The sequence below is a fragment of the Mobula birostris genome, chromosome 8 (assembly GCF_030028105.1).
Source record: "Mobula birostris isolate sMobBir1 chromosome 8, sMobBir1.hap1, whole genome shotgun sequence".
In the NCBI taxonomy this organism is placed as follows: Eukaryota; Metazoa; Chordata; class Chondrichthyes; order Myliobatiformes; family Myliobatidae; genus Mobula; species Mobula birostris.
The window spans coordinates 29,406,713-29,421,375 of record NC_092377.1 but is presented as its reverse complement, the minus strand read 5'-3'; the positions used below and the strand labels follow the sequence as shown (position 1 = coordinate 29,421,375).

General features: G+C 40.8%; 1 protein-coding gene across 15 annotated transcripts in view; it reads left to right on the top strand.

Moving 5' to 3' along the window:
• The window catches only part of LOC140201202 (CAP-Gly domain-containing linker protein 4), a 339,984-nt gene that overhangs the window by 183,080 nt on the left and 142,241 nt on the right, over positions 1-14,663 (top strand). Inside the window, exon 10 of one of the 15 annotated variants that reach the window (XM_072264928.1) lies at positions 10,559-10,619. The exons of 13 other annotated variants lie outside the window; for them this stretch is intronic. In XM_072264928.1, coding sequence (XP_072121029.1) covers positions 10,559-10,563 — 5 coding nt within the window. In that variant the 3' untranslated portion in view covers positions 10,564-10,619. Of the gene's footprint in view, positions 1-118; positions 1,955-10,558; positions 10,620-14,663 lie in introns of those variants that run through there. One more of the 15 variants, XM_072264927.1, reaches the window with a different exon arrangement.

Sequence of the window (14,663 nt, the reverse complement as noted above, 5' to 3'; positions counted from 1 at the left end):
GGGAAATGAGAGATCCAGATCTGATGAAGGGTCCTGGACCTGAAATGTTAACTACTTCTCTTTCCCTGTCACTGTCTGACCTGGTGTGTATTTCCAGCTGCTTATGTTTTTGTTTCAGATTTTGAGTGGAAATTCTCCACCATGCTTAAGAGAAGTTTGATGACATGCTGAATCTGTGCAAACTTCTTAGAAAGTAGAAGTGCTGCCAAGCTGATGGTTGCAATCTCCTGATGAGGACTGGCTCATGAACCTCCAATTCCCTCCTCCTGCAGTCAATAATCAACTCATTGGTTTACTGATGTTAAGTGAAAGGTTATTGATGTGGCACCATTCAACCACATTTTAAATCTCCCTTCCATATGCTGATTTAAGAAAAGAAATTGAGAGCTTAGGAACTAGAAGGTACAGATGTTGATGGTGGAGTGCTTAAAATCAAATTTTAAAGTTGCCTATATTAACATCATCATAGAAAATTACAGAGATTTGGGTGTAGAAATCCCATATGAAATTGAGCACAATGAGACAGAAAATCAATGCTTATTTGTCAGAGGTACAATCTCCGGCTCATGGTATGGCTGATGTATTTCCTGCTGACATTTTGGAGGCATTGCTGATAGTTTAGAGATTGAAAAGCAGCTACTTTTGGGCAGAGTAGGATAGTGTAAAGTTACTGAGCATTAATCCAGACACATGTTTGAATCACACTGTGGTAGCTGTGGAATGTAAATTCAAGATTAAATGAAAAATCTGGAATTTAAATGAAAACCTGAAACTACGAGATTGTCATTAGTAGCATCTAGTGATGACCTTAAGGGAAGGAATTCTGCCATCCTTACCCATTCTGCCCAAGCATGACTCCAGACCCACCAATGTGCTTCATTCTCAACTGCCTCCTCAGCTCAGTAACAGTTTGCGATGAACAAGTACCACTGTGTCCAGTGAATTCCAGATTCTGCAACTGAACCAAGTACATGAATATCAAGAGTGTTATCTCTGCTTTTACTGTTTCTGTTCATAAAACTGTTAAACAGTACGTTATAATTGTGTTTCAACAACAATGCCTCCAAAATTGCAGGCTGAGGTTTTTATTTAGAAATATGTATTTGAAATACTCTAATGGTGTAACTTGTATGGGGACTGTTTATTGTGCTACTGCTTGCCATTTATTCAATGCATGTTATTTGCAAAAAAAACTAGTTTATGTACTACTGGCAAGTGATTACTGGGCACAGACAGGAAATGATTCAAGGACGTGCTCAAAACCATCTTCTAGAAATACCACTATCTCCTGTCTTCAGAGAATCTCTGGTCCATGACCACTCTAAGGAGAGGAGGAGTATTTTGGGATAGTACTGAGAACATCAGTGGCAAGATTTGGCAGCACACTAGACTGTGCATATGCAGTGGAATGACCCATTCACTTACCCTGCCTAATGGCCCCCATCAAATCCCTCTGTAGAAGTGTTGGTTGTTCCCTCACAGTGTTGGTTGTTCCCTCACTGGCTTCATTAGACAACTCAGAAAAACAACCTGGAAATAAGTCATCCTTGATCATGAGGAATTGTTTAAGAAGAAGACCTTACCACTTTGGGATCTGTTACCTATTCTTTGGAATCTGATCTCAATTTCTTATTAATTAATCGAAAGAATTGCTTGCAATTCTCCCAACCTGGAAGAACTTTTTAAACTAAGTGCAAAAGTAAAGCAACATTACCAAAAGTTTAAAACAAAAGGATTTTAACATAAGCTGTTTGATCTTTAATGTTCCTCTGAAGAAATGATAAAAATAAATAAAGAAAATTTTGTTATTGCTATTGTTATTTTATTGGTGAATAAATTAACAATGATATGTTTTTTGTAAGAAAGCAGTAAAAACATGAGAGGGGAGAGAACATGATGGCTGTCATGAATAATTTGCGAGTGTAATTCTGCTGGGACAATTAAATAAACTGCTATGAGGATGAACAATTCTTGAATAACTGTCAGACCTTCAAATGTTGTATGTATTTTTTATATATACATTATGAAAGGAATTATTAGCATAGGTAAAAAGTTAGTTTGATAGTCTCATCCGATTTATCAAAGGCAAATTTCTGTCCACTTAAATTATTTGAGTACTGGTATATCCTTTAATGTCTCAGTTTCTCCAGCTGTTTAATTATCTTATGTAAATTTTTATTTCTGAACTTTATTAAGTAAATCAAGAAACATTTGAAAACGTACTCATTGGTTCTCTTGTTAAAGGCACTTATACATAAATATTAACACAGTAATAAAATTATTGCTATAAATTTTAGTCTTAAGTTGTTTGGACTAAATGTCAAACTGGAATTGGAAATTTTGGAAGCCTGGAGGCTGTCTATTATTGTGCCTTTACTTAAGAAGAGCTGCAGTGAGAAGCCAGGGGACTAGCAGGCTGGTGAGCTAACATCTGTGATGGGAAAGTTACTAGAGGATTCTTTGAGACAGGATCCACCTGCTTTTGCAAAGCCAAGGACTTATTAGGGATAGTCAGCATGACTTTATACGTGGGAAATCATATCTCCTTAATTTGGTTGAAATTTTTGAAGAAGGTTGATGAAGGCAAAGCAGTCTACGTGGACTTTGGCAAGGCTTTTAATAAGGCTCTATATGGTAGGCTGATCCAGAATGTTGGATCACATGGGCTCCAGGATGAGCTAGCCAGTTGGCTTCGTGGAAGGAACGAGAGTGGCTGTAGATGGTTATTTTTCATGCTGGAGGGCTGCGACCAGTAGTGAGCCATAAGGATTGGTGCTCAGTCCCCTCTTATTTGTCACCTTTATTAACAATTTGGATGACAATTTTGTTAACTCAGTTAGCTTGTGTATGGCACCAAAATTGGCCATGCAGTTGACAATGACAAGGGTTATCTCAATTTACAAGGGAGCCTAGACCAGCACGAGAGATAGACCAAGGAATGGCAAATAGAACTGTTGCATTTTGGTTAGCTAAACTAGGGCAGGACTTGCAGAGTACATGCCAGGGCCCTGGAGAGTGCTGTAGAACAGTGAGACCCAGGGGTACAAGTACATAGTTTCCTAATAATGGTAGTATAGGTGGATAGGGTTTTGAAGAAGGAATTTGGTATGCTTACCGTTATTAGTCAAGGCATTGAATACAAGAGTTGGAATGCCATTTTACAACTGTACAGGACATTGTTGAGACTATGCTTACACCTTTGCTCCATTTGCCACAAAAGACATGATTTCCCAGTGGCTACCCATTTCAATTCAATTTCCCATTCCCATTCTGACATATTGGTCAATGCCTCCTCTACTGCCATGTTGAGACCACACTCAGGTTGGAGGAGCAACACTATATAGATCATTTGGTAGCCTCCAACCTGATGGCGTGAACATTGATTTTTCTATCTTGCAGTAATTTCTCCCCCTTCCCCTTTCTCTCTTTTTCCATTCCTCTTTCTGTTTCCCCTTTTAACCCTTTTCTTTTTCTCACCTACCCATCATCTCCATTTGGTGCCCTCTCTCCTTCCCTTTCTCCCATCATCCTTCTCCTCCTTTAGCCCTGGAAGAGCTGAAGCTGGTAGGTGGGTTGGGGAAGGGGGACTTAAGTAAGAAGTTGGGATATCCCCTCTCATCTTATTTCATTCTCCCCCCCTGCCCCCCACCTTCCCTCTCACCTGGTCTCACCTATCACCTATCACCTGGCAGCTTGTACTCCTTTCTCTTTCCCTATCTTTTTATTCTGGATTCTGCCTCCTTCCTGATGAAGGGTCTCAGGTTAAAACATTGAATGTTTAATCTGCTGTATAGATGTTTCCTGACTTGCTAAATTGATCATACTGTTCAATTGTACATCAATCATACTAGTACTCAAGAAGGGCAGGGTGAGCTGCCTCAGTGACTATCTCCCAGTATCTCTCACCTCTACTGTGATGAAGTACTTTAAAAGATTGGTCATGGCCAGAATTAACTCCTGAGCAAGGATCTGGATTTGCTGCAATTTGCTTACTGCCACAACAGGTCTACAGAGGTACAATCTCACTGGCTTGCCACTGGGCTTTGGACCACCTGGACAACAGCAATACCTAGGTCTGGCTGCTGTTTATTAATTACAGCTCAGTATTCAGCACTATCATCCACTCAGTACCTATCAAATGTATTAAAACCAGAGCCTCTATATCTGTCACTGTAATTGGATTCTTAACTTCCTCATCGGGAGACAACTGTCAGTACTGATTGGTGGTAACATCTCCCCTCAGCTACTCTCTCTAGATTCATGACTGTGTGGCTCGGCACAGCTCAAGTGCCACCTATTAATTCACCAATGACACCACTGCTGTTGGCAGAATTTCAGATGGTGAAGAAGATGTGTGCAGAACGAAATAGATAGGCTGGTCGAGTGGTGTCACAACAGCAACATTGCACTCAGTGTCAGCAAGACCAAGGAATTGACTGTGGACTTCAGGAAGGGGAAGTCAGAGAACACATACTAATCTCATTGAGTCATCAGTGGTGTAAAGAGTGAGCAGTTTCCTGGGCATCAACATCTCAGAGGACCTATTGTGGGCCCACCGTATTGATATAATCATGATGAAGGCAGATTTGATATGTCACTAAAGACTCTAGCAAATTCCTGCAGATGTACTGTGGAAAGCATTCCAACTGGATGCATCACCGCCTGATTTGGAGGTTCCAATGCACAGGATCGCAAAAAGCTTCAAAGGGTTATGGATTCGGCCAGCTCCATCACAGGCACGGGCCTCCACACCGTTGAGGACATCTTCAAAAGGTGGTGCTGCAAGAACGTGGCATCCGTCATTGAGGACATTCACCATTTGGGATCTGCACACATCTTATTACTATTATTAGGGAGGAAGTACACACTCAAATATTTTAGGAATTGCTCCTTCCTCTATGCCCTCAGATTTCTGAACGTTCCATGAGTACTATCCTCACTATTCCTCTTTTGCACTATTTATTTATTGTAACTTGTAGTTATGCCTGCACTGTACTGCTGCTACAAAACAAAAAAAACATGACTAATATCAGTGAGAAAAATTCTGATTCTGATTCATTAAAAACTTTGACTCTAGCCAAACCAGAAGTCCAAGGCATTTGAAGAGTTGGTTAAAGTGGTTGATCATTACTGCCTTTTCCCCATTTCATGAGTGCAGCAATATATGTTTAACTGCCAATTTTGGATTTAGATGAGATGTAGACTTTGAACTGGATTGCTGAACACTGGGGATACAAGTTTTAACAAGTTGCTGGGGGAGTATATAGTTTGTGTATTTAAAGATATGCAAACCCAAAGACAGTTGCCAATTGATATTATGTAGGCAATACAATCAAGAAAGTATATCATTTGCTTTATTATCCAGCAAATACTCAGACTATTAAAACAGTGTGGCGAGATCATCGAGGAGAGAGAAGAACCTTTTCATGTAGATGTTATCATTGTGATGATACAAATTGTTACAAGTGGAAGTTCTAATTTTATAGCCTGGTATTAGCTATTGAAAGTAAATACAAATTTTGGAGAAATCAAGAGATGGAGAAATTATTTGTATTGTATACAGTTGATAAGTACTGCAGATGTTTCATGATGAACTTGGAAACTTCGAAGTATGAAGTGCAGGATTTACCTGTTGAAAAAGATTTCATCTAGATTCTCCAAAGAACAATCTTTACCTTATAGTTTGCAGTGATGATAGCCTCAGAATCTGTGGCAATTACAAGTTAATAATCAACAGGAAAACTCGTTGTCGTGGCTATCCCTCGAGGTCGAGGATCATGGTCTTCGTTCCGTACAGAGTGAAGACGCCTGTGCATGTATTTGTTTAACGTGTACTTAATGTTGCACTCCAAGAAGCACACGATACTTCACAAATCAACCAACTGATTCCAATGGCATGGAAACCACGACAATTGGAGCTGATGGATTTGATGCAGCCTTCATCCACCTTCACAGCCGTTGAGTTTGAAGTAACTTCGTCCACCTGTTCCACCATTGAGGTCTTGGTTGGATTGTTCTTTGTCAGGGACCTCACCCTCGACCTTACCGCCAAGGGTGACCCTACCAGGAGCATAGCTCCAGACAGCATCGCTCTAGTGATCTCCGGACCACACAAATTTCTCCACCTCAACAAGGTGACAATCCACGGAGAAGGATTGTCCACAGATTTTCCACAGGAAAGCTAAAGCAGATGAATTAATAATTTGTTTGCTCAACTTCAGAGAAAGATTTAAGTTTTTTATGAATTTAAAAATTAGATATATTTGTCACATGCACATCGAAGCATACAGTGAAGTGCATTGTTTGGGTTAAATCAAATCAATGTGGATTGTGTTAGGGGCAGTCTGCAAGGTGTTGCTATGATTCATGTTCCAACATAGCATGCTTACAACTTACTAACCCTAACCCATATATCATTGGAATGTGGGAGGAAACTGGAGCACCTAGAGGAAACCTACATGATCATGGGGAGAACGTACAAACTCCTTACAGACTGTGGTGGCAATCGAACCACAATCGGTGATTGGTGTAAAGCGATTGTGCAACCATACCACCCATTATCTGAGTATGAGTAAACATATGAGTAGATTAAGTTAGACGTTAAAAGAGAATACAAGGAAAGATGAAGATAAAGAGAATTTATGGAGTGTATTTCATGGTTTTCAAGAATCCAGAGTGAAAACATCTTTGAATTTTGAATTATGTGTTTTGGTTAGAGGTATGATGAAGTTGGAGCAGTGGATGTAGCGTATATGGATTTCAGTAAGGCATTTAATAAGATTCCCCATGCAAGGCTCATTCAGAAAGTAAGGAAGCATGGGATCTAAGAAGACCTTGTTTTGTGGATCCACAATTGGTTTGCCCACAGAAGGCAAAGGTTAGTTGTAGATGGTTCGTATTCTGCATGGAGGACAGTGACCAGTGGTGTTCTGCAGGGATCTGTTCTGGGACCTCTCCTCTTCGTGATTTTTATAAATGACCTGGATGAAGAAGTAAGTTTGCTGATGACACAAAAGTTGAGGATGTTGTGCATAGTCTGACAGGTTGTCAGAGATTATGGCGGGACATCGATAGGATGCAGAACTGAAGTGGCAGATGGAGTTCAACCCAGTTAAGTGTGAAGTGGTTCATTTTGGTAGGTCAAATCTGAAGACAGAATATAATACTAATGGTAAGACTCTTGGCAGTGTGGAAGATCAGAGAGATCTTGGGATCCGTGTCCATAAGACACTCAAAACTGTTGCGCAGGTTGACAGTGTTGTTAAGAAGGCATATGATGTGTTGGTATTCATCAGCAGTGTGATTGAGTTCAAGAGCTGAGAGGTAATGTTACAGCTATCTGACCTTGATCAGACCCCACTTGGAGTACTGTGTTCATTTCTGGTCACCTCACTACAGGAAGATGTGAATCCAATAGAAAGAATGCAGGGGATATTTACAAGGATGTTGCCTGGATTAGAGAATGTGCCTTATGAGATTAAGTTGAGTAAACTTGGCCTTTTCTCCTTGGAGCAATTTAGGATGAGAGGTGACCTGACAGGGGTGTATAAAATGATGAGAGGCATTGATCTTGTGGATAGCCAGAGGCTGAAATAGTTAACATGAGGGGGCATAGTTTTAAGGTACTTGGAAGTAGGTACAGGGAGGATGTCAGGGGTAAGTTTTTCACATAGAGAATGGTGGGTGTGTGGACTGCACTGCTGGCGATAGTGGTGGAGGTGGATACAATAGGGTGTTTTAAGAGAACTTAGGTAGGTACATGGAGCTATGCAGTAGGGAAATTCTAGGCAGTTTCTAGAGTAGGTTACATGGTCGGCACAACTTTGTGGGCCGAAGGGCCTGTAATGTGCTGTAGATTTTTATGTCCTATGGTCTTCCTAGGACAGGTGCAGGACTCCACCTAGTGAAAGGTGAGGTTGAAACTGCCATAAAATGCTGGAGGAACTCAGTAGGTCAGACAGCATCTAGGGAAATGAATAAACAGTCGATGTTTCTGGCCAAGACCTGATAAAGGGTGTTGGCTCAAAACATTGATGCTGCCTGATCTGCTGAGTTCTTCCAGCGTTTTGTGTGTATTGCTCTGTATTTCCAGCAACTGCAGCATTTCTTGTTTAAAACAGTATTCGAATCCTCTAGAATGACCAACTTTACTAAGCTGGATGTGTCCCCCAGACTTTTCAAATATTTTATATGTTTCTGCCAAATTTAAAGAAAGTGATAGGTCCTCAACCTGAATTACTGATTCTTAAGACGAAGCAGAAGTGGACAAAAACAAATCTCGGAGGATTGAATCAGTTGCTGATGAATTCATAGGTTTTGGTTCATTATGCTATTTTTCACATAGTGTGGAGAATAGCAGTGAGCATCTGGCAATTTTTAAAGTCAAGGTTTATGTCCAAAGCAAAAAACTGTTACTTGCAATTAGACAGAAAACGATTTTTCTATTGCTCAGAGTGACAAAGTTAAATAAGTATTTGTGTGGCTTAAACTTAATGTTATCATGAATCCAAAGGAATATTTCAGGTGCCCTCTTCTGGAGTACAGATTGCTGTAAACATGAGCTTCAGATGAACGTTTTTTGGTTTCACAGTTGGTTGTCAGTTGGACCCCAATACTGAGTGATGTTGGGTCAAGGCTGGAATACATGGACAGTTCACCAGTCACAACCTAACAGTTTATAGCCATGACAAAATGTGATTCCAGTTTTTATGGGTGAACAAACATACTCAGCATGAATGCAAAGGGGAAAGTGAAGATAATGCAGTGTTGCCTTGTTGCAGAAAGAATATGAGAACGTAATATAAAGAAGGTTTTCATTTCAGAATAAGGCAGCCTCTTATTCTGGAAATAAAGTCTCCAGTTCCAAGGGCAATATCTTGCTTGCATCTGTAGCCTCCTGGTAAGCCTCAGGCTCGCTCAGCTCGCTTTTGTCTGGGGGGAGCAGCCTTCGGCCCCGCCAAACTGGGTAATCAAGTTTGTGTGGATGCCGTGTGATGTACTCTACACCGCCAATTAACAGACAGCACACAATGTATGATTTACAGATTACACTTTATAGATCTTACTGGAACTATGCAATTAATAGAGATACAATATAAAAGGAAAGTAAAAGGTGCCAAAATTAGCAGAGTTCAACCACTTCATGCACAACCCTTCGATCTCCTTCGACCTCCTCGACCCGCCACCTGAGACCAACCACAGTGGTCGACCAGAGTGCGTCCAGCACGTCCTTCCTCTTCGGTTCTCCTCCCAAAAAGCCCTGGGCCTCGGACTCCCTCATGGGTCCGATCTCTCTCATCGCGTCTCATCTCTCTGTCCCCATCACACCTTCTCCCCAAAGCCCACGAAAACAATAGCTTACAGACACACAAGAAAGAGTAACATCTATCCCAATTGGTAAGCAAATGAATACAATTTACATTATCAGTAATTATAACCCAAACAAGCTGCTACCATGAACTCAGCAGTTAACATTACAGAGAAGCCATTTTATTATAACATAACAAAGAAGCCATTTCATTAGCCTTAGCAAATAACATGAAAGGAGAAACTCCTTACACATCTAACCTCTTGAAACCTTACATTTTTTTTAAGTGAGTGTAGGCCCAATTAGCTCAATGTTCTTTGTATGTCCAGTTCTTCATCCCAGTGAAGCTTCTTTGAACTTAGTACAGTGCTTGTACACTTTGATATTAAGGCATGTATTCCATTACCCTTCCTGCATATATGGTGAATTTGTTCATTCCCTTTCATATGTTTTCTTGTCTTAACCTCCAACATTTCATGTACAAGGACATCCATGTGTCTTTGGATTGCAGTATTTTGTAGTCTCTTTCCATTTAAATAATATTGTGGATTTTGGTAAGGTGTTTGATAAGGTTCCCCATGATAGGTTTATTCAGAAAGTCAGGAAGCATAGAATCTGGGGTAACTTGGCGGTGTGGATTCAGAAATGGCTTGGCCATGGGGCGCCAGTGCGCATGCGTATGGATTAGACGTCTTTAGTCAGTGCTCCACTCCGAGGCCTCGATAAAATTACTATTATACCGCGTTTTATTTATTCATGGGCCAACAGTGTGCGTTTACTCTCTTTATTTAAACTAAGTGTATGGAAAAGTTTGACAATGCCGAAGGCAAACAAAGCCAAGACCGCCGACTGCCAAACTACCAGAGCTAGTGCTAATGCTAACAACTTCTCTGCGTTTGAGGTACCGCCGGATAAAACTTACGCCATGTCCAAGGAATTAGGGAGGAGATCTCTGAGTCAGTTCACTGCGTGACATTAACAACCACTTTGATGTTTTTGAGACCAAGTTCCAGAGGCTTGTGGCCTTACAGGTCTATCTAAGGGCCCGTGTGGCTAATCAAGAACTAACCGCTAGCGACTTCGAGCACGCTTGCAAGAGCTTGAAGCTAAGTACTCCGAGCTAATGAAACAACATAGCCAGCTCCAAGCTAAAGTGCTTGACTTAGAGGCCTGTTCCCAGAGACATAACATTAAGATTATAGGGATACAAGAGGGTGAGGAGGATGGTAATCCCACTGAATTTGTTTCCAGACTGATTCCCAAGTTGCTCGGGGAAGAGTATTTCCCGCACCCGGTTAAAGTTGATCGTGCACATCGCTCTCTCCAGCGGAAGCCAGCCACTGGCGCTAAGCCACGCACCATCTTGGCACGTATCCACCATTTTCAAGTGAAAGCGCTAATCTTGCACCGCGGCAGATTACGACCCATGGAGTATAAGGGAAACAAGGTCTTGATCTTCCTGAACTATGCCAGTGAGGTGATGACTCAATGTCATGCCTTTTGGGATGTACTGCAAACTCTGCGTGATGGAAGAATCAAGCACACCTTGCGGTACCCGGCTAGGCTCTACATTTATCATCAGGACGGAGGAGCGCCTATAGTCTACGACGACCCGAAGGAAGCAGCACGATCCTTGGAAAGGAATAACGCATGCAAAGGGGAGTAGATATACTGACACTGTTTATTCAGCTTATACTTGTGCTGGTTTACATGTTGGGATAAGGGGAGGGACCTGCTTGCTATATGTAGTTATACAGTGCTGTATGCCTCACTGGGATTTAATTGCAGAGAATGTTTTAAATATGTCTGTTATTACAATGGTTAATTTTGAGTTGGTTTTATGAATGCCCAGCTTCAGGTGCGGACCTTGGATAACTCTTCCCAGCCCTAATAGCATTTGTTTAACAGTATTATATAGTTTGCGTTATAAATTTTCTCGGAGAAGGAGTTTGTGATCATTGTGTAATGTTAGCTACCTGCCCAGCAGCTCCTTTTTGGATGGAAATGGGGAACTATGTGTCTGGTTCAGGGAGACTAGAAGGGGGGTGGGTTAGGGTGTGTGCTGTTCTTGTTTATGGCTTAGACATGTGTTTTTTTGTATGTTGTGTTTTTATGAGGCTGCCAGCCATTTTGCACTGTTTACTATGTTTGTGTTCAACTGTAATAATCTCTTTTCTATTCTCATATGCAGAGGTCTCGTGGTAGAACGCAGCTGGGGGGGCAAAGATATTACAATAGTCTTGTGGTATGTTAAGGGGCTTGGTCATGTTGTTAAGAGGGACCAAGTTTTTAGACATCTCAAATCTCTATCTGCAGATGTGATTTTTCTACAGGAAACCCATATCAAAATAACTAAGCAATGCATATTGAGGTCTAGCTGGATATCACAGATTTACCAGTCACCATTTACTTCTCATGCCCGTAGTGTGGCTATCCTTTTTAGGAAAAATATTCCATTTCAACTCACTTCCATGACCATGGATCCTCTCGGCAGGTATATCATGGTCTCTGGCACCATTAATTCATTTCCGCTAACCTTCCTTAATACTTATGGTCCAAACACAGACGAGCCAAATTTTTTTTAGGAAAGCTTTTGATTTACTTCCGGATGCCAGTAATTCAAATATAATAATCGGTGGTGATTTGAATTGCTACCTAGATCCATATTTAGATAGGTTGTCCTCCTGCCCACCCTCAAATATCATGTCAGTGCAGGTCCTAAACAATTTGATTAAATCTAGGAACTTAGTAGGTATCTGGCCAGTTCAACATCCCACCGACAAGGACTATTCTTATTATTCTCACGTTCACAAATCCTATAGATTATTTTTTGGTTGATTCTCATTTAATTTCTCGTGTTACCAATACAAAATATCATAATATATTAATCTCTGACCAAAGCCCCTTGGCAATGTCCCTAAATCTCTCCCTTCCCAAACGAATCTATTCCTGGCATTTTAACCCTTCCCTACTCACAGATAAGAAAATTATAGAAAACATCACCACCAGATTAAAAGATTTTATAGAAATTATCAATAATGGCGAGGTGTCAGCTTCCACACTCAGGGAGACATTAAAAGTTGTAATTCGTGGGTATATAATTTCATATGAATCTGCTGCTAAGAAGGAGAGAGGGGGCGATTATTGGAGATTGAGAACACTCTCCCAACCCTCGAAGCGACATACCAGGCCTCGAAATCCTCTGAAGACTACAATAAGATAATGAAGCTTAAATATGAGTACAATTGCATCTTGGGTAGTCAAATAAATAACCTCCTCTTAAAATTAAGACAAAAGCATTTTGAAATGGGGGACAAGCCTGAGGGGCTCCTGGCACGGCAGCTCAGGGGCGCCCAGGCCCTAAGGTCAATCCACCGCATTAGATCAAGGGCGGGCACCCTGTTAACCAATCCCAAGGAGGTAAATGACTGTTTTAAAGAATTTTACAGTGAACTCTACAGTTCTAAATGCGATGCCACTCAATCTGATTTGAATGACTTCTTTGACTCTCTTGTAATGCTGAAACTTAGTGTCGCTGCTAGAGAGGACCTAGATTCTGATTTCACGTTGGAAGAAATAATTTCTGCCATTAAGTCATTTCTGTCTGGCAAGGCATCTGGGCCAGATGGATTTGGCTGCGAATTTTATAAGAAATTTTGCGATATCCTTGCCCCACTTCTCCTCAGAATGGTATCTTGCTCTAAGAGAGACAAAGTCTTGCTTAAAACATTGTACGAGGCTAACATTTCCCTCATTCTAAAGAAAGGTAAAGAGGAAACAGACCTGGTCAGCTATAGGCCCATTGCACTCCAGAACTTTGATAGAAAGGTAATCACAAATGCTGACTAACCGGCTAAATAAGCATTTGTCATCTATCATTCATTCTGATCAGACAGGATTCATCCCGGGCAGGTTTTCTTTTTCCAATGTTAGATGCCTCCTTAATACTATGTATGCTGATCATGGGAAAGTTAGTGGGGCAGCAATTTTATCCCTTGATGCACAGAAGGCGTTTGACCAGATTGAGTGGCCTTACATGTTTGAATCACTGTACAGGTTTGGGGTTGGCGAGTCATTTATATCCTGGGTAAAACTGATGTATGCCAGCCCAATGTGGTCTATTATAACCAATGGTGACAATTCAACTATGTTTCCTCTACACCGTTCAGTCCAGCAGGGTTGTCTTCTCTCGCCGGCCCTCTTTGCCGTTGCGGTAGAGCCCCTTGCTCTAAAGTCATCCAAATATTGTGGGTTTGAAAGTGGGAGGTATTGAAACATTTATTAGTTTATATGCTGACGATGTGATACTGTACTTACAAAACCCAGAAAAGTCAGTCCCCCTGCTTCTAGATTTAATCACTTTTTTTGGCAGACTATCCGGATACTCAATCAATTGGACAAAAAGTGACTTCATGCCCTCCTCTGATGTCTACACGCTGGTTTTTTTGGAAAGTGTCCTGTTTAAAATAGTTAAGATCACTTTACTTATCTTGGTTTGGCAATACCCAAAGATCCTAAATTAATATTTAAATTAAACTTTGCGGAGTTAATTTCAAAACTTAAACAGAATACAGAAAGTTGGAAAACCCTACCTCTGTCCATGATTGGCTGTATAAATTCAATTAAAATGGTTTCTCTTCCTAGATTTCTCTATCTTTGTCAAAATCTCCCCATCTTTCTTACATCAGCCTTCTTTAAAGAGTTGGACTCCATAATTTTGTCTTACATCTGGAATTATGAGAATCACAGGATTTCAAAAATCTATTTGCAAAAGCCCAAGTCTGAAGGAGGGCTGGGATTACCTGTATTCAGACACTATTATTGGGCTGTCAATGCTAGGGCTTTAATGTTTTGGCAACAGGGGGCTCTGGATAACTTAGTCCCTAGGGCCCCCTTGTGGCTATATATGGAGTCTAACTCTGTTGCCAATTCCTTGTTGCCAGCCATGCTGTTCTCTAAATTAGAAAAGCCTGGAATTTCTAAAAGTTTAAGTTCTGTTTTGAAAAATTCCATCAGAATTCTAAATCAGATTAGAAGTGTTCTGAATTTACCAGAGACCTCTGTACAAACATCAATCTGTTTCAATCACTCCTTTCTACCCTCATGGTCAGATAAAACCTACCATGCTTGGAGGGAGAAGGGTCTAGTTTCTATCGAAGACCTGTACGTAGAGGGATGGTTTGCAACTTTTAGTCTGCTGAAAGAGAAATTTGAGCTGCCTCATTTGCACTTTTCTCATTACATACAAATTAGACACTACATTCAATCTAAGATTTGTAATTTTGAAATCCTTCCAGGGAAGCATATATTTTTTGATATCTTAAAGAACCCTCCTGACTCCAAGCATCTCATTTCT